Raw genomic sequence first — 22,955 nt, 5'->3', positions numbered from 1 at the left:
GATTTACATTTTAAAAATACATAATTATATAATCCTGAAAGAAGCTGAAAAATGAATTCCTTTGGATTTACACAAACATTGTGAGATTTTACTGACTTCCCACATGCCCTGCCCCACCCCCCCCACACACTTAACTATGGTTTGTTTCCCAGGAGGAAGGAATTAACATTCGTTCATTACTACTAACTGAATTCCAAATATTTTCCCACCAGCATCCTTTTGGGATCTCACATCGCATTTAGGGGTGTCATCTCCTTAGGCTCCTCTGGTGTGTCTGTCTCCCATGTCTCAGATGGCTTGAGGATCCTGGTCTGATACTCTGTGGGATGTCCCTCAGTTTGAGTCTGGTGTTTTTCTTTTTCCTTACATTTATCATTTTTTTAAATGTTTTTATTTCTTTAAAAAAATTTTTTTAATGTTATTTTTTAAGAGAGACATGGTACGAGTGGGGGAGGGGCAGAGAGAGAGAGGGAAACGCAGAATCCGGAGCAGGCTCCAGGCTCCGAGCTGTCAGCACAGAGCCCGATGCGGGCTCCAACTCCCGAACCACGATATGATCTGAGCTAAAACCAAGAGTCACACGCTTAACCGACTGAGCCACCCAGGCGCCCCACCCCTTTTCCTTTTTAAACACAAAAGGAGAAGGCACGGACTGACATGGTGGGAGCGCAGCTGGGACCAAATGGAGTAGGAAGCTCCTAGTCACACTGTCCTCGTGCAGGATCCCCGCTAACAATGGCCCTTTGGGCTCTGCTTCACTTCGACACTGCCTGAGGTGACTGGTCCATCCCAGTGCCCCCTCTTATTAGCTTGAGCTCTTCGGGTTATGAGTGAAAGGGCGCAACTCAAATTATTTTAGCAAAAGATGGAGTTCACTACTCAGAAACTTCAGAGCAACCAAGAAGCATGCGACCCTTCGGCTCACCAGGTGTTTCCATCCTCGCTACTGCCCAGCCGTTTCCTTTTGCTGTCATCAGAGGTGCCTGGATCGCTGCTGGCAGCGCATGCTGACCTCCTGGCCTCTTTGCCACCCAGCTGAGGGTGACTCTCCCCATGATCACTTCCACACAAGCCACATGAGTGAGCTTCATTGCATGAACCTGGATCGTCTCTGCGTCCCCTGAACCAATCCCTGGGTTGATGTGATTCCTTGAGAAGATAGTTCTTGATTGTGCACAGGCTGAGGTCACTAGAAGGCCTCGAGATTAGGGATTATGTTAATTTAAGTCAGACCGCATGAGGAGCGTCTGGGTGGCTCAGTAGGTTAAGCGACGACTTCACCTCAGACCATGATCTCACAGTCTGTAAATTGGAGCCCTGTGTCGGGCTCTGTGCTGCCAGCTCAGAGCCTAGAGCCTGCTTCAGATTCTGTTTCCCTCCAGCCACCCCTTCCCCCCGCCCCTCCCCCCCTTGTGTGCGCTGTTGCTCGCCCTCTCAACATTAAAAAAAAAAAAAAAAGTCAGACCACATGGGCTGAATAGAGGAAGAGGTACTTCTCCCAATCCTAGTGTCTTTTCTAGCCTTTTCTTCTTTTCCTCCAACCACTGCAGATGGGTCCACTCTTCTCCACGTTGTTACTCCACCATAATTCTTTCAAAGCACCTCTCTCTTTCCCTGTAGGCAGTGGTGTACCAAGTTGGGGATGGGGTGGGCATGGTCCACCAGTGCATCTGTGGAGAATTTAAAAACAATCATGAAACCCAAGTTTAATCTTTTCATCATCACCATATGCTAGTAACTCTAAACACTGTGAGAAAATGCTCCCTGAAAAAAAAATACCACCAGATACAGAACATTTTCAGCACCACAGAGGTTTCCTTAAAGCAATGTTTTAATACTTAATATGATCCTAATACTCTGGTCACAGATGTTGAGAAAATCTCAAACATGTTTAGGGTCCCCTGACCTATGAGGGTGTGGGAAGGTCTTCTGTGAGTGGGCATCCCTCCCCGCTGGGGACTATTTACCCCTGATGAGTGGACTATTTCTACCCCCTTTTCAACCATCCCTGGGGAGGGTTCGGAGCTGCTTTCCACCTGGGCCAGTCCTCAAAGCCATCAGCTTGTTTTCCTGACTCACCGGCTTCATTCATCAGTTTCCAAGGCCTTGCCAGGTGCCTGGTGGTGCTCTAAGCTGTTCGGAGGTTGGTTTGTAGCTCTTTCCTTGTTGGACCATGTATCTGAGGCTGGATTTTCCTCATATACTTCAAAGCGGTCTATTGCAACAGTGCATGCAGAAGCAGATGTGAGAATCCAGCTATGTTCTATGTATCTTTAAAACTTTAAGGAGATTTTTAAAAATGTAAAACAATTCCCACTCTTCTCTGTATTTTTGGGAGATACAGGTTTTTAAGAATGTTTATTTTTAAGACGAAAAGTATTCTTCTAAATTTCACATTTATAATACGGTGAATATTGATAGATATAACCCACACTAGCAAACTTTTTGAGGCTCTCATTTTTAAAGAGAATAAGGTGGTCTTGAGACTAAGAGTTTGGGAACCGCTGATCGAATTTAACCGTGACTGCAGCTCTAGAAGATGGTATCACTTCCCTAATGGAAACACCAAGGCCGGGAGCGACCTGCCCTCCGCCTCGCCATCGTTACGTGGCAGGGGCAGATTTCAAACCCCAACCTCGAGCTCAAGGTCCACGAAACCCACTCCTCTGGCAAAAGCACCACTTAGGAGTCCACTCGCCTCTCGGAGCCACGCTTCCTCGTTTGTACAGTGTACAGAGCGCTACCTCGTGGGACTGCGGGGTGATTCTGCGTCGGGTAACGAGCAAACGGTGATATTAATAACTCGTGTGAGATGAGTCACATCCCACTTTACAGAAAAGGAAGCGGGGGCTCGGAGCCGCCAAGTGCCTTACTGGGGCTTCCACATCTCGGTGGTCCAAGGTCCACGGACCACGCACTCCCCCGACCGCCATAGCCCCCGGCCTGTGTGGACGCCCCCGTCCCACTTGCCAGCTCGCCCGTACACCCCACTGCCCGCCGGCTGGGCCGCGTCTTCCCTATCTCCCAGGCCGCCGAACCTCCACTCCCGGCCACGCCGGTCCCGGGCGCCGAGGAGCCGCCGGCTCCTCCCGCTTGCCTCACTTCCGGCGCCCGGGGCGGAAACCTCCTTTCCTGTTCTAAAATCCGCGCTCCGGAAGTGAGTCATGTGCCAGCATCCAAGATGGCCTCCTGCCTATCCACCGTAGTGGTCAATGGAGGGGAAGCGGGCGTAAACCCGGAAGTTGCCCGGCTTGGCCATGGCAGCCACCGTGGGCGTGGCTTCCGGCGACTAAGAGCCTGGAAGTCGGGGCCGCGGGGTCGAGGGGAGGCCGTGGCTGACAGGCGCTCCTCCCCCCCGACGGCGGCGGCTGCTGCCCAGGCGGACCGGCGGCTTCCAGCTCGCGGCCGCGTGAGGCGCCAGGGCCGCACCGGGGGATGGACGAGGGGAAGATGGACGAGAATGAATGGGGGTACCACGGGGAAGGCAACAAGAGCCTGGTGGTGGCCCACGCGCAGGTGAGCGGCGGAAGGTCGGCGCGGTCCCGGGCCATCGCGCCGCCCTGGGGTAGTTCCGCATCTCCCCAGCAGCAATCCCCCACCCAGGGTCGGGTCCAAGACCTTCTAGCACCCCCTCCCCCGCCCCGGGTAATTCCGCGTCCCCCTAGCAACACTCCCCCTCCCCCCGTCGGATCCGGATCCTTGACACCCCACCCCAGGGTCGGGCCCAAGATCCCCTAGCACCCCCTACCCCGCCCTGGGTAGTTCTGCATCTCTTCAGCAACACTCCCCACCCCCAGGGTCGGGTCCACGACCCCCCTGGCGCCCCCTTCTTTGCCCCGGGTAGTTCCGCGTACCCCCAGCAACACTCCCCACTCCCCTAGGGTTCGGGTCCACGACCCCCTGGGGCCCCCTCCTCCGCCCTGGGTAGTTCCGCGTCCCCCCAGCAACACTGCAACCCCCGTCCTGCTCGGTGCGTTTCCCTCCCCCAGCGCTCCCCCCCCCCCCCCCCCCCCCCCCCCCGGTCAGTGCCACGTCCTCGTAGCACCTCTTGCCCCAGCCCCAGGCGGTGCCACCTCCGACTGCCCAGCTGCGGGGGTAGCGGGAGCCGGGATGGGAGTCCCCGCAGCTCTGGAGGTTGAAGAAGGCAAGTGCCCGGGATGGTGCTCTCCCCCAGCACGGAGGGAGTTTATCCTTCAAGACGCAGGGAATTGCCCCGCCGCTGCTGCCGCCAATAATAATGGAGTATTGCCCACAGGTTCTTCTCCAAAATCTTCTAGGATTTAAAGGGGTTGTTTTTCTTAATTCGGTGAGGGCTTTCAGAAAGTCCAATAAGGACTCCCAAGAAGGTGAATCCAGGAAGAGAAGCTTGTGGATTTGTGTGAAGCCCCAGATCTCCCTGACGTTCTGCTGATACAACCAGGCTGGAATGTGGTGGGCAGGGGAGGAGCCCTAGGTGTTGCGCCGGGGCGCCGGGCGCCGGGCGCCTGGGGGGCGGGGGCCGGGCCCAGGCGGGTGGGTGGGGGAGGTGTTAAGAGCTTGGGAATTGGAGTCACGCAGAGCTGGGCACAGTCCCAGTTCTACCGCTGCCTGGCCCAGACTCCCTTTCTGCATTTGGAGAGCGGAACTAGTAACAAAACCCCTGTCGTGGAGTTGGTACAGGATGAGGTGAGCAGGAGCTGGGCGAGTCATGCCTGGCAAGTGAAAACTGTCATCCCCTTTGGACTCCGGTTAGAGCCCTGACCCAGTCCAGCAGCTCCTACAGGCTGGTGCGGGCTTTGGGGGTTGCCTGCTCAGTTGTTTCTGCGCTGGGTGTGCTGGGTCAGCTGTAGGGCAAGCTGTGGCCACGCAGGTGGCCCCTGTTCTGCCTTTGCATTTTGTTACTCCTGGCACAGCGAGGGGAGCCGAAGAACGAGACTGCAGGTTTTGCTCAGGATCTTCGACGAATGGGGGTGAGGCCTAACCTAAAGCTGTTCTTTGTGTGGTCCGCTGGGCCCCTGGTGGTTCCTGGGTGGGTGAAGCCTGGATATTCCCGCACAAGTCTCTTTTGTTGTCAGGTTATCGTAGTGACCCCTGAATCATTTCACAGAACAAACACCCGTCTTCCAATTCCTTAGTGGGACGAGTGGTGTAGCTTCATGTTATGTAAGGCTAAGGCTTCGTTTAGAGTGGGGCTAAGGGACCGAGTTTCAGAAGGTGTGTCAGGTGAAGGAGCAAGTTCTGGATCTGGAGTAAAAGTACATCAGGCCGGGAGATCACTGGCCTCCGAGGACCACCCTGCAGGGTAGCTGGGCCCCTCCCTCACCGCATAGCTCTGGCTCTTAGGGCTTGTGTTTCTGTTTCCTTTCCCTTTTCAACTTAGTCACCAGGCTACCCTGGACCTGTGCTTTTCACGCTTTATCTATTTTTTTTTATTATTTTAAAGTTTATTTATTTTGAGAGTGAGTGTGCTTGGGGAGGGGTGGGGGGAGGTGGCTGGCAGGGTAGGGAGAGAGTCCCAAGCCGGCTCGCTGTCAGTGCAGAGCCAGTCTTGGGGCTCGAACTCATAAACTTCATGGTCATGACCTAAGCTGAAACCAAGAGTTGGATGCTTAACTGACTGAGCTGCCCAGGAGCCCCCCCCCCCCCCCCCCCGCTTTATTTTAAATCTAAATTTGTTCTGTGCTCATTTCTGCTCGCTTGGTGTTAGTTCCTCAGTTATGGGGGAGAACGTTTCGGCCAAGTGAGGGTTCTGACTGCCTCTTGGATGTGGGGAGGCCTTTGTGCTTGGCCTGGGAAGGAGGACAGAGCCCTGCTGTGCCCAAGGAGAGGGTGCACGTGCTGTGAGGGTGAACGTGTGTTCCTGCTCCCCAGACCCCACCTTGTTTATCCCAAGGTAGAGGGCGGCCTTGCCAGGGCTCTCCCAGGTGGGGAGAGCCTTCTCTCCCTCCTTCTCTGGAGAGCATCGTCGACGTGCAGAGCTGTAAGTCCTCAGCAAGTGGCAAGGCCGTCTTCCCTCTGCAGCATCAGGACGCATGGCGCCTTCAGGTGGCCAGTTCCGAGGCCCGTGGGGTGACAGCCTACCAGGCTGGGAGGGCTGGGGGAGTGTGGCACTCGTAGACTGTGGCCTGGGCGTGGAGGAGGAGTGTGGGCCGCCGGGGGGCGGTGGCACGGGGACACGCTTGGGCTGGGCCGCAGCAGACCTGAGGGTAGGCCAGCTCCAGACAGGGCGCCCTCGGCTTCCCCATCACTCCTCCCACGCCACAGCGGGCCGGGTGCCCGCTGTCTGCCCCCTCCGCCTGGTGCTCAGTGCCCCCGGGTCCAGCTGTGCGGTATCCACCCAGGCGTGGAAACCACCCCCCGCCGCCAGCCGCTCCAAGGGTGCGGACTGCCCGGTGGGGCTCCAGGCACCCGCCCTATGGCGGGGTCCTGGGCAAGGGCGGCTCCCCGGTGGGCATGCACTTTGCTGCAGCCCAGGGACGCCGTCGTTGTCCCAGTGGCTGCGCTTCTGCTCACGGGGAGCTGTGGTGAAGCCCGTAGCTGCCTTCCTGCGTGCTGCCGGGATTTCTGTCCGCACTCACTGTCCTGACCTCGTCAGGGGCTTTGGCTCTGTGCTGTCCTGGGTGGGTCGCTGAGAGTCTTGTTCGTCACTCCTCTCTGGAGTGTCTCCGGTGGTGGGAGTGAGCCGCCCTCCAGGTCCCTCGCCTTGGGGTCATCACACTCAGCTGTGGGAATGTGTTCCTCCGTGGACAGAGGTGATGCCAGAGACCTGCCAGCGAGGGTCTCCTACAGAAGTACGAGGGAAGCGCTCGTTTCTGCCGCCTGAGGTGTCCCGGCCTTTCTGAGACCAGACGGTGGTGGATCCTCTGTCTCTGTGATAGTTTTGAGGTCCTGGGCGTCTGTCCGGGTCCATCCGGGTCCTGAGGATGTGAGGTCCCAGCAGTCAGGGCATCCGATTGTCTTCTCGCCTCATGTTCAGGGTTTCTGGTTTGTGTGTCACCCTTCCTAATGGGGAGTGTGCAGGCAGGTGAGAGTTGTTCTGGTTTTCTGTCTTTCTCTCTTCCTCTTTCTCTCTCTCTCTTTTGAATGGAACACATTCCCAAGTCCCAGGCCACTCCCCTGTCATTTTCTGCTGAATCCAGTTCAAAGAGTCTGAAGTTTTTGCCTCTAGTATTTTTTTTTTTTTAACAAGTAACATTATTTGGAATTTTAATGGTATCTGTTCAGGTTGATGTTCGGCCAGGTGAGGCCTCTGCGTGGGGCCTTGTCTGTGATTATTCCCAAGGTCACCTGCAGTCAGGTGGTTAGGATTTGTGGTTTCCAAATGGTTTTCCCTTTGGTGGTTGCCAGCCCCGACCTTGGTGAGCTGCGCTCTGCCCCGGGGGGGGGGGGGGGCACGGGTGTGTGTGGTCTAGGCCTCGTCTCCCCCGGGGGCCTGGTGGCTTCCCGCCCATGCCTGTGCCCGCTTCCTCCTCCTAGTCAGGACAGCAGCTGCCCTGCTGACCAGGAAGGTTTCTGTGTCACCTGCAGAAGGATCAGTCTGTAGTACGGGGTCATGCTGACTGTGTGTTTGCACACCTGCTCCGTGCTCATGTGGCCTTGGAGGGTCCGGGGCCTTGAAGGCCGCCCACGGACTTGCTAGTGCTTCTGTGTGACACCCTCACTGTGTGTCCCGTGCAGCTGGGGTTTGCCTTACCAGTCCTCCGCTTCTCTTCGGGCTGTCGGCCTCTGCATCTTCGCAGAGGTCACCTGAGCGCCCCTTCCATCGCAGCCCCCCAGGTGTGCCCCCAGGTGTCAGCCGGGCTCACACCTCCGCCACCACATCAGTGCTGTGGCATCTGTGGGTCCAGAAGAGGCAGCCCAAGCCTGGAAGGGAAAGCGTCCTGCCCGGTGCAGGTCCCTTCTGTCCCCTTGTGTCCTTCCCGTCTGGCCTCCCCGTGGCATCCTGGTTCCCCCTGGTGACGTGTCTCGGTGCCATCCACTCTGCGAGGCTGTCAGCCCAGCACCTGTCCTGGCTCTCATCCCCTCGGCACCCTGTGGGCTGGTGATGTCACCAGTAGCGGCAGCTGGGGCGGCCCCCCGAAGGGCGAGTCTTCCCGTTGTGGTGTTTCTTGCTCCTTCCCTTAGAAGTTGTCTGCTCTTCTTGGCCTGTCCTGGGCCACCTCCTCTCCCCGGTGGAAGACCCGGCCTGGGCCCGTCCTTGGTGTCACCTGCCTTGATCCCACCTGCAGCCTCCCTCCCTTGGGCCTCACGTGGGCAGCTGTCCCTCGTGGTGCGTTGTTTTTTGTGGTCTTTGATTCTTATCTGATACCAGTTACTGCCCCATAAAATACAGAATACCGGAGGGAAGAAGGTGGAAAACATCCAGAATTTTCCCACTCAGAAAATAATTTTTGTTAACCACTTTGGTGCACTTCCTTCCAAGATGTGCTTTTACTGGTTGAAGAGTCCTTTGTGTCCGTCTCGTTTCCTGCTTTCTCACTCAACTTTACGGCACAAATACGTGGAAAACCTTCACCCCGCGCTCGAGGCTGCAGGCCCCTTGGGCAGCCAGAGTCCCCGCACCTGTGCTGGGCTGGCCGTCCAGCGTTGGGATGGCCGAGATGGGTTCTCAGGGCCCCAGGCGTGTCTCCCAGGCCGTTCGCTCCGCCCCACCTGGGGCCTTCGAAGCAGCCAGTATTTGTCCTCCGTTTGTGACAAGTGGTGGCCTTCACTTTGGGCTTTGAGGTGGTTGAATGTGCGTGTGTCACTCCTCTGTTTGTTGGCTTGATTTTCAGCTTGAGAAGATCCTAGACTCTCACGTGGTGTCCTCAAGGATGTGAATGGTGTGGCCCTCGGCTCCGCAGCCCGTCCCTTTCTCTCCTCTTTCCCGGTGCTTGGTCCTTGACGTTAAGACATTGTCCACTTGTTGCTCCCTGGAGACACTGTCACCAGTGTTGAGTGCTTCTGGACTTTTTCATACAAACTGAGTGTGCATATACTTTGTTTAAAAACTTTTATTTTGTGGGGCGCCTGGGTGGCTCAGTTGGTTAAGTGTCCGACTCCTGATCTCGGCTCAGGTCATGATCCCAGGGTTGTGGGATTGAGCCCCGTGTCGAACTCCTTCCAGAGCTTGGAACCCGCTTGGGATTCTTTCTCTCCCTCCCTCTGCCCCTCCCCCGCAGGTGCATGTGCGTGCCTTGTCTCTTTCTCTCTCAAAGAATAAGTAAATCATAATAAAATATTTTATAAACTTTCAAAAATGAAGGGTAGCAAACCTCTAGAAAAGTGCTCCAGTCGTCGGTGTGTATGTAGCTACATATCACAAAGCACATGGACCCGTAATCCCATGACCAGCCCCTACTGGAATGTTTTTCAGGGACAGTCCCACCCGCCTGAGGCACGTTCACCAGACCTTGGTCTTACTCGCTTTTGAACTTGACACGGGTGGAACGGTACCCATACATCCCCTCTTACCCGTGTTTGTTTACACACACGTGTACGAACATGTTTATAAAACTGGGTTCCTTTATAAGGCCTGTCCTGTAACCTTTCCCGTTTCCGAGTGGGTGGTGGCCGCACGTGTGTCTGTGAGCAGGGACCTCCGTCTCCCATAAACTGCAGCACCTTGTCCCACCGGCTGGAAGGCCTCCTGCTGTGTTTAGCCTCGTCACTGTTGTTGTTGGCCGGGTGGGTCGTTTCCCTTTTATTTGGAACTATACGTCATCCTTTCGCACGCAGTAGCTAGAATCTTCTCTGCACTCTCGTTACTTCTGTAAGATTAATTCCTGGGGGTGAGCTGGCTGGCCCGGGGGAGCCAGGTTTTCTTGCCTGCCCTGTGACCCAGTGCCGGCTCCCTTCCTGCCTCCCCCGACCCCAGGCTTCGGGTGGGCACTGACCAAACTTTGTTTTATTTCTGATAGCGTTGTGTGGTGCTGCGTTTCCTGAAGTTTCCTCCAAACAGGAAGAAGGTAAGATTGGTGGGTTTGCCACCCAGTCGTTAAAATAGTTGATTAAGAAAACACTGAATTTTTTTTCTGACGTGGAAGTATTAGTGCTAACTGTAGAAAGCTAAATGTGACACAGGCTCTCGGTGCAGAAAGTGGGGGTGTCCCCAGTTCCCTCACGGCCAGCGTCTTGACCTGCCCGGGTCACCGTGGGTGCCCTGGGAGGACACCCAGGGCCGGGGCTCGGCTTTGCCACTCGCTGGCCCCATTTCCCCATCTTTGGGAGTGTAGCCACGAAAGTGGAGTTGGCGATGCCCGCAGGCAGCGTGACGAGTCACGACAGGCCATTCAGGTGGAGCGCCAGGTTTCCGTTCGCCGAGTCATCTGGGCCGAGGGAAGCTGGTGCTGCTCTGTCGCCTGCCCGCCGCCCCCAGTAGCAGCGAGTGTCCCCCTCCAGCGGGGGAGCAGCAGTGCTTGTCGGGGGATCCCGTCCACGCAGGTGGCGGGGGGAGCGGGAGCGCCGAGTCCGTGCTCGTCTGGGGCAGGAAGAGTCCGGGGAGGTGGGGTGGACGGCTGTGGAAATGAGGTTGGCCTCGCAGGAGAGAAGGGGACCGAGGGGGAGAGCCGGGGCTGCCCGGGGCCTAGGGACGGCGTGGTCTGTGTGGAGGAAGGCGGCCCCAGGCAGGAGGGCGTTTTCCTGCCTCCGCTGCCGCAGGCAGCACACATGGTGGTCTGTTCCTGTGGGATCCAAGCAGATCTGAGTGGAAGCTAGAACGTTCTCCAGGCAGCTTCCTCCCCCGCCCGCCACCCCGGAGGCGCCTGAAGCTTGTGGAAAGGCCAGCATTCTCTGGAGGCCTCCCTCCGCTTTCCCCGCTCGGACTCACTGAGGCAGCGTCTTCGAAGGCAACAGTTTGCCTTTATTTTCTGAGCGGTACGGCGTGGCACCAGTCACGTAGGGTGGAGAGCTGTGTGTGACAGTCCTGACAAGAAGAGCTTTCTGTCGGGAGCTCTGTGGCTGCAGCTGTAGGGTGCCACCCCGAGGGCCCGCGGCTCTTTGTCGCGTGTGGTTCCGCTGCAGGCCGTGGCAGCTCCGTCCAGAAGCTTCCCAGAGCCCCGGCCGCCTCCCGGCCCCCTGCCAGAACCCTGCCGTCCACCCCGGACTTGCTGCCTTGGGTCGGAAACCTGTTCTCCCCCAAACCTCACAGCCTGCGGGCGCGTCACGAGCCTCTGACTGGGGAGGACGTACTTACTCTATGTACATCTAGATGCTGAGGACCGAAATGTAAACACCCGGTGATTTTGGGCCGTGACAGATTTTCAAAGTTGTGTTCCTCAGAGGGCGCACCTGGGCCGCTGGTGGGATCCCCAGGGGTCCCGGGTGGGAGGAGGGCAAGGGGGGCAGACGCGGTTCTTGGGCGGATGGTGTGGAGTCTTGGGGCTGTGGGACGGGAGCTCTGGGGGGGCCGGCGGTCACCGGCGAGGCTCGCCTTCCTCCCGGGCCAGGGCGCCTGGCGTGTGCGTGGTGCCGCTTGCTCCCTCGGAGGCCCCGGTCGTTGAGGCTCCCCTGTGCTTGTCCGTTACAGGCCTCAGAAGAGATATTTCAGCACCTACAGAACATAGTGGACTTCAGCAAAAATGTCATGAAAGAGTTTTTGGGGGAGAACTATGTCCACTGTGGGGTAAGTGACTTTTACGTACACGGTCACGAAGTCTGCGTTCACACGCTCTGCGTCCTTAACACCAGCTTCTCAAGCGTAGTCCTGGACCTTTGTGCTTCCGGACAGCCCTGCGGTCTGCTTTCCCAGTGCTCTTCTTCTGTGCTGCGCGTGAGCACGGAGCAGGTAGTGTTCCCGTCTTCTAGACGACCAGCCTGAGGTTCAGAGAGACCGCGTGAGGTCCCCATTTGCTGGGACCCCTGGTCCCCGCCACCCTGCTGTCACGGGGGGCTCCAGCTTGGTGAGGGTCTCGACAGAGATCCAGAAGCATCGCTGAGCCCTCTGCTGCTGGTGGTACCTCAAGCGAGTTGGGGAGGAGTGGGGCCCCCACGCTGGGGATGTGTGTGACCTGCCTCTTGGGAAAGCCTGTGGGAGGCCCGTGTGGCATGATGGCCTCCCCCTGCCCTTGGGTGGTCTGTGCTGCTGGTTCTTGCTGCTGCTTCTTGCCAAGGGGTGCCTGTTACAGACGAAGTCACGTTGGGACACGCAGGAGGGGGCACTGAGGCAGCCACGGCGGCCCTGCATCCTGGCGGCCCTCAGCAGGTGGCGTCCGTCCCCTGCCTGGGGGCGGCCATCCTCACGTGTCACGGTGCCTGGCACTGCTTCTCGGAGAGCAGGGCCCTGAACCGACGGGAGCTCTGTGGTTCAGAGCTGAGAGCGCGGCCTCTGTTTGCAAATACTGTGGCTTGAGCTCATCCTGAGAAGCCGGCACCGAGGAGGTAGAGGGGAGGTTGTCTGAAGTGTAAGGGTTGCCTGACCGAGTAGACTTCAGGCAAAACGTCCTCTAAGGGGGTCCCCTGACAGCTTGGGACGTGTTGTCGGTGCTGCTGGGGGTCCGTCAGGGCTGTGGACCCCTTCCAGGCTGACCCACCGCGGAGCCGGCTGCTGGCTGGGGGCCTCAGCACCTCCTGATGTGGGCTCACTGAAGGGCTCTGAGTGTTGCTCTGACCTGGCCCTGGCTTCCCAGGCTCATGATCTGAGAGATGACCTGTCCTTTTCATAGCTTCCTGCTGGCCTCCAGGGGCAGCCCCGGGCAGCGTGGGGCCGCAAAGGGGCAAGAGGTCCTGCGGCTGGGACCGCCCCTGCTGAGGTCCCCGGCTGTCCAGTTGAATTGTGAAGGCCTGAAGCCCGTGGCTGTGAGAGCCCTGCGTCTGTGAGCGGCCTGGACGGTGTCTGAGTGAACGTGGGTGTGCTGACTGCCAGCTTTCTTCTTGAGGACAGGGCATTTGTCTGTCCTGCAGCTCTTGGGGGAGCTCTGGACGTTTTCTCCCAGGCGGGGTCAGCAGTGAGGGCGGTGGCAGCTCAGGGTCCCAGCCGACGGCGGCCTGGTAGGGAGGAACAGCATCGGGGCTCACACGGTGCTCTGTCTCCAGGTTTGGTTCTGTCTGTGCACAGTGGACGGGCCTTCGGGAGAGTGTGAGCCCACAAGGTCACATCCAGGGAGCATCCATCCCGCTTACATACCCCCTCTGCCTGGAGACCCTGCCAGAGTGAGACACAGCCTGCTTTTTCTCCCTTGGAGATGGGGTCCGCACAGGACGGGCTGCATGAGGCCACCGTCAGGCGACAGCAGCGTGTGTGTATGCGGGACTGCTGACACACGCTGGTCACCAGTGTGTGTGTAGATAGGCCCACTGACACCGGTCACCGGTGTGTGTGTGTGTGTGTGGACGGGACCACTGACACCAGTCACTGGCGTGTGTACGTGGGACTGCTGACGCCGGTCATCAGCCTGCGTGTGGACAGGGGCTGGTCTGGGGACTGGTCTGGGCCTGTTTCCACAGGAGCTGGAGGTTGGGAAACAGGGACGAGGCTGTTCCCCTTGTGCCTTCAGGGGTTTGTGTCCTCAGTACCATGGATGGTTGAGACGCTGATGGAATTTAAAGTGTTGTCTTGCTTTTGTGGGCCTGGTCTTCCCAAAGTGAGTGCCACTAGGGCGGCCTCAACTTGCATTTGAGCGTGATGTGATGGAAGCATTGGCCACATGGTTAGTGAGGGGATGCTGTTCTCCTGGGGAAGCTTCTGGAAGACTGGACCAGTTGCTTCTCTGCCAGCCGCCTTCCCCACCCCCGCAGCCGTCCCTGCATTCCTTCGAGGGCAGAAGCCTATCAACGGGGAACCTGGCGTGGCTACGTCCTCCAACTTACACTTCCGGGAGAGGAATTGTGTGGTCTTAACCGTAGTCCTTCTTAAGTTAGTGCTTTGTGCAGGTGCTGGCCACCTGCCATCCATCTGTCCGTCCGTCAGGCAGGATGACGTGGTTCATGCTGATTCAGGAGTTTGAATCAAGGGTTGGTAAAATGTAGCCAAGTGTTCAGGGTGCCCAAGATAGAGTTCATTATAAAATTGGGGCTTTAAAGTTGTGTAAAGAAATGTAGTTCCGCTTGTGGCCCTGGACTGCTACATCTGCTGTTCCCCGCGCTCCCCTGGCTGTTCCCCGAGCTCCCGGGGGCTCCGATGGCTTCTCCCAGCGGGTGAGCACACCCCCCCTCGGTTCCCGGTCACGGTGGCCGGGGTGGCTCGCCCACTGTGGAAGCCAGTGCTCTGAGGATGGCCTGTCGCATCTCTTTCATCTGGTCGTGTCCTTTAAATAGTAGAGCAGCTTTTATTCCTGAATCCGCATACTGAATGGTTTTTCAATGTGATAGAGTGTTCGTAGCATGAGACGTGCCATTTTAACTGTTTTTGAGCGTGTGCGGTTCTGCGGCACTAGGTCCATTCCCACAGTCGTGCGGTGCACTGAGTATGTTGTATTTGTTCTCACAGGAGGTGGTTCAGCTGCCTTTAGATTTCGTGAAACAGCTTTGTTTAAAGATACAGTCTGAAAGACCAGGTAAGCGTTCCGGCTTCTACATTTTGTTGGTTACTTAAATATTCCATTTGAGAAGAGTTTGACCTGTGACTTGTGTCGGGTAGATGTTGTTTTCAGCAGCTCTGTTGCCAGAAACGTCACCCTTGGCAGAAGTCCTACGAGCTCATGAAGACGATTCTGGGCACCAGATGCTCGGGTGGTCGCAGACAGTGTGTGACCCGGGAAGCGCACCTGGGAGAAGAGGAGCGGGAGGAAGAGGAGGGACTCCGGGCAGGGAGGGTGGCTGCAGGGCCCGCGGGAGGGCCCGCTCCCTGCCGCTAGAATCCACCTGCCCGCTTATTCCCTGCGGGAAGCGCACAGACGTGCGTCTCCGTGGGCGACGGCCTCTCCCCGTGGCCTCCCCGCTCTTGCTCGCGGTGGTGGCGACAGTAGCCCCGTCAGAGCTCTTCCTTCCAGGCAGAGACCGGGGGTGACGTCCCCGGTGTTGAGGCTGGTCCTGGCCCCTCCTGGAACAAGCGGTTCAGGTGTGCCGGAGGCCCGCCTCCCATCCTGGGGTTAGGAGAGAGAAAGCAGACGCGGAGGTTGTGCGCGGGAGCCCCTGGTTTGGGGCGCCGTGAAGAGCAGGACCCCCAGTGTGGAAAGAGCTGCCGAGGGGCAGCCGCCCCAGAGCCGGGACTGGGTTTTGGCTGCTCTCCTTTATTTTTTTATTCTCTTACTTTTTTTGAGAGAGAGAGAGAGAGAGAGAGAGAGAGGGAGAGACGGCGCAAGTGAGTGGGGGGTGGGGAGAGAGAGAGAAGTGGGGCTCCACCAGGGCTCGTGTTCACCTGATGCAGGGCTCGAACTCATGAACCGTGAGTTCATGCCTGAGCCGAAGTCAGGTGCTTAACGACTGAGTCGCGCAGGCGCCCTCGGCTGCTCTCCTTTAGACAAGGGTGGCCTGACGCTTGCCCTAAGGCTCTACGTCATCATTTTAATTACCAATTAAACTGGTCCTACCAGACATCATAAGTACTGGTCCTCGTCATAAGGGCGACTTGTAACTGGCCTCCTGATGTGAACAGAGGAAAGCTGACTCCCCCTGGGGTCCGGAGGCGTGTGGTGCAGTTGGCGCTGAGGAAGTGGGGGTGTTGGAGGGCCCCGAAGGACTGGTTGTGCAAGGAAGGGGGAGTCGCAGAGATGGGGTGGTCCCCAAGACCACCCCTACCTCCGAGGGTGCTTGCACCTTCGGGGGCTCCCAGGACAGCCCCAGGCCCGATGATTCGCTAGAAGGACCTGGAGCTCCCTGTTGTCCTCATGGCTACGGCTTCACGCACTGAGGGACTCGGTCACACCCAGACGGCCATCTGAGAGACCCAGCACGAACTCCCAGGCGTCCTGCTTGTGCGACTTGGGTGCACAGTGCCTGTTGCTCCTGGCAACAAGGTGTGACCGCGCCCCGGAGGAGTGGCACCAGCCTGGAGGTGGAGTCCCAGATAAGCATGGACACTCCTCAGGCAGGATGGCATGAAGCTTCGAGGGCCTCCCAGGAGTCCGAGGCCAAGGCCTCTCTTGGGCAGGGCCGGCCCTTCCTCCCAGGAGTCCACCGAGTTGCTATGGGCTGTCTCAACTATTCTGTGCTGATCCTCCGGTCTTTTCCCGGCTCTGTCTTTCAGAATCCCGCTGTGACAAGGACCTGGACACTCTCAGTGGCTATGCGTTGTGCCTTCCCAATTTAGCCCGACTTCAGACTTACCGTTTTGTTGAGCACCGGCCGATTCTGTGTGTAGAGATCAAGGTGAACTTTTATCGAGGGGAACTGGTCGGGGAGGGGAGGGAACAGGGGTCCAGGTCGTAAATGTGTGGGCCGCCTGCCTGGGGCGTGCTTTGCGACAGAAGCTCCTGAGGTCACCCCCCCCCCCCCCCCCCCGGGCCTCGTGGCCTCTTCCCAACCCCCAACTCCGTGCATTCGGCTTGTGTCCCGCTCCTGACGGCTGTCACCTGTGCCTTGCTGCTCCGGTTCTCCTCACTGGCCAGGCCTTCAGATGTGGGCCCGTGCCTGCTGCTGGGACATGGAGCCAGCCGGGGGCAGGCCCTGGCCGGTGGCCACCAGAAGGAAGAGGCACAGAAGCCTGCGTGACTTTCAGAGCCCTGGTCTGTGCGCCCAGCAGAGGGCCGTGACCCCTGGAGAAGGGCCAGGCCCTGGCTTCATCTCTGCTGCCCAGTGCGCCCACGTGTCCCTAGGGAAGCCTCCTGGGTGTCCCGGGCCATCGTTTTGTCTCCTTCCTCGGAACCTCTGTGGCGGGGCCTTTGGGGTCACCCTGGCTGCTCTGCTTGTCCCTTCAGAGGGTGAGCATCCCAGGGTCTCAGATGACAGCCAGCCTTCTGAGCCCCGAAACTGAGTCCTGACAGTCCTGCCCTGGAACTGTGGTTTTGAAAGGCAGCCAGTGTTGCAGATGTCCTGGGAGCTTCCCAGTTGTCCGAGGGGCTTCCCGTTCGCTCCGTCTTGTCCGAGGGAGCAAGGGTTCCACTGTTAGGAGCTGGGTGGGAGCTGGGGCAGTGGGAGCGAGGGTTCCGCTGGGTGGGAGCTGGGGCAGACCCGTTCCTCCAGGCATTGCTGTCACCTCGTGTCACGGTGTGTTATACTTTGTCCGTCTGGTCAGCGATGGAGGCACCTCTGGCCTCCCCAGTGAGGGTTCTGGCCTCGGATTCTGTGGCGGCAGAGCTGTTGATGTGACGAGGGAGGTGTCTGCTCCCCACGGGGCCGTGGACAATAGCGACTCTGGGGGATGTGATACCTGATTCTCCCGGGCGTCACGCTCCGTTATCTTGTCCCCTGAAAGGTATGTGATTTGTCCCTAAACAATTTTTTCTTCCTTACTTGTTTATTTTGCAGCCAAAATGTGGGTTTATTCCTTTCTCCGGTGACGTTACGCACGAGGTGAAGCACAAGGTGTGCCGTTACTGCATGCACCAGCACCTCAAGGTGAGAAGCGCGGCCGGCCCACGGCCTCTGTGCACAGAGCCTCGGGTGGGGGCGCTGGCCCCATGGTGGGACCCCCCGGAGTCGCCCGACGAGTGAAGAAACAGATGCTTCTGATCTGATTTACTTTTTCTTTTGCAAGTAGTTCATGTTCGCTTTGTTTCAAATCGAGGTATAGTTCACATATCTTCAGTTCACCCACGTGAAGTGTATACTTCGGTGGGTTTTAGTAAGTTCGCATGATGGCGCTGCCGTCGTTATTCGAATTCCAGAATAATTTCATGAGCTCACAAAGAATCGTGTCCCCGTCAGCAGTCACTCCCTAAGGCCCCTGTCCCGCCAGCCCCCGGCCAACACCTGCCCTTGTGGACGTGCCCTGGACATTTCCTGTAGATGGAATCCCATACCCGGTGGCCTCCCGTGACTGGCTTCTTCCCCTGAGTGTCACGGTTTTGAGGTTCGTCCACACTGTGGCGCGGTTGAACACTGTTCCGCTGTCTGGGGACACCTCGTTTATCATTCATCTCCTGATGGACATGGGGGTTGTTTCTGCCCTTCGGCTGTTGTGAATAGTGCTGGCTGCTGTGAACGTGCGTGTGCATGTTCGTGTTTGAGTCCCTGCTTTCGGTTCTTCTGGGTTGAATTGCTGGGTCTGAGAGAAATTTCTGGAGCAAGTGTTTCGAGCGCATGTCGAGCTATTTCCCATGGCTCTCACACTGTTTTGCATTCCCACCAGCAACATCTGAAGGTTCCAGTTTCTCCACATCTTCAGCACATCTTCAGTGCTTGCTTGTGATTGTAGGAAATCCTCGGGGTACGAAGCGGTACCTCACTGTGGTTTCCCCTGCGTTTCCCGAACGGGTAGTGATGTTGCACAGCTTTTACGTGCTCGTTGGCCATTTGTATGTCTTCTTTTGAGACCCATTGGTTCAAGTCCTTTGCCCATTTTTGAATCAGTTATTTTTTTGTTGTTGAGTTTTAGGGGTTCTGTATATATTTTGGATATTAATTTTTTTTATCAGATATGTGATCAGCAAGTATCTTTTCCCATTCTGTCAGTTGTCTTTACACCCTGTCGATAACATCCTCTGATGTACAAAAATTTTTAATTTCAGTAAAGTATATGTTGTTTTTTCTTTGTTGCCTGTGCTTTTGGTGTCATAGTCAAATCATTGTCTAATTCAAGGTCACGAAGCTTTTGCTCTAAGGTTTTGATCGATTTTTTGTTAATTTTTTATACATGGAGTGAGGTAAGCGTCCAGTTTTCTTTTGCATTTAATTCCAGTTTTCCCAGCACCATTTGTTGAAAGGACTGCCCTTTTTCCACTGAATGGTCTTGGCTTCCTTATTGAAGATCTTTTGGCTATAAATGTGGTGGTTTAGTTCTGGGCTCTCCGTTTTGTTCCAGTGGCCTATATGTCTGTCCTTCTGTCACTATGACACTTTTTTTTTTTTTTCCTGTAGCTTTGTAGTCAGTTTTCTTAAGTTCTTTTTCTTTTAAGTGCCGCTAAAGATTTTATTTTTGTTTTCAGTTTTTATTTTTTATATGTAATTTATTGTCAAATTGGTTTCCATACAACACCCAGTGCTCATCCCAACAAGTGCCCTCCTCAATGCCCATCACCCACTTTCCTCTCTCCTCCACCTCCATCAACCCTCAGTTTGTTCTCAGTATTTAAGAGTCTCTTATGGTTTGCCTCCTTCCCTCTCTGTAACTTTTTCCCCCCTTCCCCTCCCCTTGGTCTTCTGTTAAGTTTCTCAGGTCCACATATGAGTGAAAACATATGGTATCTGTCTTTCTCTGCCTGACTTATTTCACTTAGCATAACACTCTCCAGTTCCATCCACGTTGCTACAAAAGGCCAGATTTCATTCTTTCTCATTGCCAAGTAGTATTCCGTTGTGTATATAAACCACGATTTCTTTATCCGTTCATCCGTTGATGGACATTTCGGCTCTTTCCATAATTTGGCTATTGTTGAAAGTGCTGCTATAAACATTGGGGTACAAGTGCCCCTGTGCATCAGCACTTCTGTATCCTTTGGGTAAATTCCTAGCAGTGCTACTGCTGGGTCATAGGGTAGATCTATTTTTAATTTTTTGAGGAAACTCCAACTGTTTTCCAGAGTGGCTGCACCAGTTTGCATTCCCACCAACAGTGCAAGAGGGTTCCCGTTTCTCCACTGTAGTCAGTTTTAAAATCAGGAAGTCCGAGTCCTCCAGCTTTGTTCTTCTCTTTCAAGATTGTTTTGGCTTTTTGGGACTCCTTAGAGTCGCATCTGAATTTGAGGATTGGATTTTTCATTTCTGCAAAAAAAGACTATTGGAATTTTGACAGAAATTGCAGGAACCTGTAGATCACTTGGGGCAGTGCAACATTCAGACTTACAGTCCGCAAACACAGGTTGTCTTTCCTAGCTCTTTCAGAATTTCTTCCAGCAATGTTTTGTAGCTTTCAGCGTGCAAGTCTTTTACCACTTTGGTTAAATTTACTTCTAGATATTCTTTTAGGATGTTGTTAAGTATGGTCGTAAATGGAATTGCTTCTTTAATTTCATTTTCAGATTGTTTATTGCTGGCGTATAGAAGCACAACTAATCTTTGTATGTTGATCTTGTACCCAGCAACTTTGCTGAGTGTCTTTCTTACAGATTCTTTAGAATTTTCTATGTATAGGATCTTGCCATCTGTGAAGAGAGGTTTTTTTTTTCTCCAATTTAGATGCCTTTAGCTTCTTACTTTCCTCAAATAAACCAGCTGGGAGTTTTTGTAGGGATTCTATCGAATTGCAGATCAATTTGGGAGGTATCGCCACCTTGATTTAACAGTATTGATGTTCTGTGAACACGGGATGTTTTTCCATTTGGTTAGGTCTTTAATTTCGTGTAGTGATACTTCATAGTTTTCAGCGTGTAAGCCTTATACTTGTTTTGTTAAATTTATCCCTAAGTATTTTATTATTTTGGATGCTGTTGTAAATGTTTTTTTTTTAATTTCATTTTCAGGTTGTTTGTTGCATAGAAATATAATTGGTTTTTAAATATATATATATATATATATATATTTTGAATTGTAGTAGGATACACATAAAATTTGCCATCTTAATCATTAAGGTACATTGTTGTGCAACCGTCACCACCGTCGTCTCCAGAACCTTTTCATCTTCCCAAACTGAAACTCTGTCCTCATTAAATCACTCACGCTTCTTCCTTTCCTCAGCTCCCAGCAGCTGCCATCCTAGTTTCTGTCTCTGAATTTCACCGCTGTGGCTACTCTGCGTAAGTGGAATTATATACAGTATTTGTTCTTTCGTGACTGACTCATTTCACTTAGGTCGTCAAGGTTCATCCACGTTGTAAAGTATGTCGGAATTTCCTTCCCTTTTAAGGCTGAATAATAGTCCCTTGAATGTATACACCACATCTTTAATCAGTTCCTCTAGTGACACACACTGGGTTGCTTCTGCCTTTTGGCTCTTGTGAACAGTGCTCCTGTGAACGTGGGCGTGTAAATATCTCTTGAAGATTCTGCTTTCAATTCTTCTGAGGGTGTATCCAGAAGTAGAATTTTTGGTCATGTGGTGGTTCCGGTTGTAATTACACGGAACCACCACGCTGTTGTCTACTGCGGCTGTGCAATTTTACGTTCCTACCACGGTACCTGAGAGTTCCACTTTCCCCGCACACTCACTGACACTTTTTGTCTGTTTGATAGTAGCCATTCTAATGGGCATGAGGGGAGAAATGCAGTTGTTTTTTTGTATATTGATACCTTATCCTGTCACCCTTGATGACCTTGTTTATTTGCTCTGGTTTTTTTTTTTTTTTTTGGGTGGCGGTGGTGGTGGTTTCTCAGGATTTTCTGTATGTGTGATTAGATCATCTGCAAATAAGGATAGTTTTACTTCATTCTTTCCAATCTCGGTGCTCTTTGATTTTCTTCCCTAATTGCTCAGGTTAGAATTTGCAGTACAATTTTGTGTAGAAACAAGAGTGGACATCCTTATCTTGTTCCTGATCTTAGGCAGAAGCTTTCAGGTTTTCACTACTGAGTGTGATGTTCTCTGTGCGTTGGCCATAGGTGTTCTTTTTGAGTTTTTTTGCCCCCCCCCCTTTTTTTTGTGAATCGTGAAAGAATGTTAGATTTTGCCCTGTGTCTACTAAGACCAGGAAGTGTGCTATTCTTTCTGTTAATGTGGTCTCTTACGGTTGCGTATGCTGAACTGTCCTTGTATTTCTGGGATAAATCTCACTTCATTATAGGTGTATGATTCCTTTAATATGCTGCTAAATTAGGTTAGTTTTTGTTGAGGATTTTTTCTTAAGAGATAATTGGCCTGAAGTATTCTTTTCTGGTGATGTTTTGTCTGGTTTTGGTAGGGTGATAACTGGCTTCATAGAATGAGTTAGGAAGTGTTTCCTCCTCTTTACTCTTTAGTTTTTTGTAAGAGTTTCAGTATTGGTGTTGATTCTTCTTTAATCATTTGGTGAGAATTCACTAGTGAAGCCATCTGGTTCTGGGTTTTCCTTTGTCAGAAGATTTTTGGTTGCCGATTTAGTGCCACTCTTACTATTCTGTTTAGATTCTCTTTCTTCCTGACTCAGTTTTGGTGTGGTGTGTTTCTAAGAATTTGTGCATTTCATCTGATTTGTTCATAGTATTCTTCTAAAATTCTTTTTTTTATTTCTGCAAGGTTAAGTAACATCCTTTCTTTTATTTCTGTTTGTAGTCATTTTTCTTGATCCGGCGAAAGGATTATAGTAATCGTCAATCTTTTCAAAGAAACAACTTTTGGTTTTGTTCACTTTCTTCATTTTTCTCCCTGTTCTCCATTTCATCTGTCTCTGCTCTCATCTTTACTATTTCCTTCCTTCTGTCTGCATTGGATTTAGGTTGGCCTTATTTTTCTAGTTTGCGTAGAAAATTGGGTTATTGATTTGAGATTTTTCTTCTTTTTCATATAGGTGTTTACAAGTATAAATTTCCACGTAAGCACTGCTCTCTGCCTCCCATAAATTTTGGTATGTTGCATTTTCATTCTATCTCAATTTTCTGGTTTTCCTGTTGATTTCTTCTTTGACTGATGATTAGGAATGTGTTTAGATTTCTTGTATTTGTGAATTTCAAATTTTTTTTTTTCTATTGATTTCTAATTTTATTCCACCAAGTCTGGAGAACATTTGCATGACTTCATGTCTCCCTGAGAATGTTCCATGTTTGCTTGATGAGAATGTGTATTCTGCTGTCGTTGGGTAGAGTGTCCTATAGATGTTTGTGAGGTCTAGTTGGTTTATAGTGTGGTTCAAGTCTTCTGTTTTGTTGTTACTTTTCTGTCTTGTCACTCATTACTTGAACACCTTAAGCTGAACAGTCTAGCTCAGTTAATACCAGTTAATCTCCCTGGTGTACGAAGGCTCTGCTCCTCCTAGCTTTGTTGGCTTCCCCCTTACAAGTTAGTCTTCGTACATAGCGTGCTTGTTACTGCAGATTCCTGACGATTGCCTCCTACCGTGTGGCGGACATTCTTTCAAGGAGATGGGATAAAAAAGTTCCGAACAAATTCATGG

General features: G+C 53.7%; 1 protein-coding gene and 1 long non-coding RNA gene across 5 annotated transcripts in view; one reads left to right on the top strand and one right to left on the bottom strand.

Moving 5' to 3' along the window:
- Positions 1-1,410: 1,410 nt before the first annotated feature.
- LOC115499447 lies at positions 1,411-3,098 on the bottom strand. 3 transcript variants are annotated; one of them, XR_003964163.1, is made up of 3 exons: positions 3,039-3,098; positions 2,080-2,215; positions 1,411-1,670 (listed from the first exon to the last, which is right to left on the bottom strand). It is a non-coding gene; the product is annotated as an uncharacterized LOC115499447 (long non-coding RNA). The 3 variants fall into 3 exon arrangements; XR_003964165.1 differs by lacking the exon at positions 3,039-3,098 and adding an exon at positions 2,985-3,017; XR_003964164.1 differs by lacking the exon at positions 3,039-3,098 and adding an exon at positions 2,874-2,964.
- A 208-nt stretch (positions 3,099-3,306) lies between these two features.
- IPPK (inositol-pentakisphosphate 2-kinase) overlaps positions 3,307-22,955 on the top strand; it is a 60,459-nt gene continuing 40,810 nt past the window's right edge. For both annotated transcript variants that reach the window (XR_003964358.1, XM_030294362.1), the window contains exons 1-6: positions 3,307-3,516; positions 9,879-9,926; positions 11,486-11,581; positions 14,384-14,450; positions 16,082-16,203; positions 17,302-17,391. Coding sequence is in view for 1 of the 2 variants with exons in the window: in XM_030294362.1 (XP_030150222.1) it covers positions 3,436-3,516; positions 9,879-9,926; positions 11,486-11,581; positions 14,384-14,450; positions 16,082-16,203; positions 17,302-17,391 (504 nt within the window). In the remaining variant the exon portion in view is untranslated. The remainder of the gene's footprint in view (positions 3,517-9,878; positions 9,927-11,485; positions 11,582-14,383; positions 14,451-16,081; positions 16,204-17,301; positions 17,392-22,955) is intronic.

The sequence above is a fragment of the Lynx canadensis genome, chromosome D4 (genome assembly GCF_007474595.2).
Source record: "Lynx canadensis isolate LIC74 chromosome D4, mLynCan4.pri.v2, whole genome shotgun sequence".
Classification (NCBI taxonomy): Eukaryota; Metazoa; Chordata; class Mammalia; order Carnivora; family Felidae; genus Lynx; species Lynx canadensis.
Note: the sequence above shows the minus strand (reverse complement) of the source record. Positions and strands in the feature narration are given on the sequence as shown.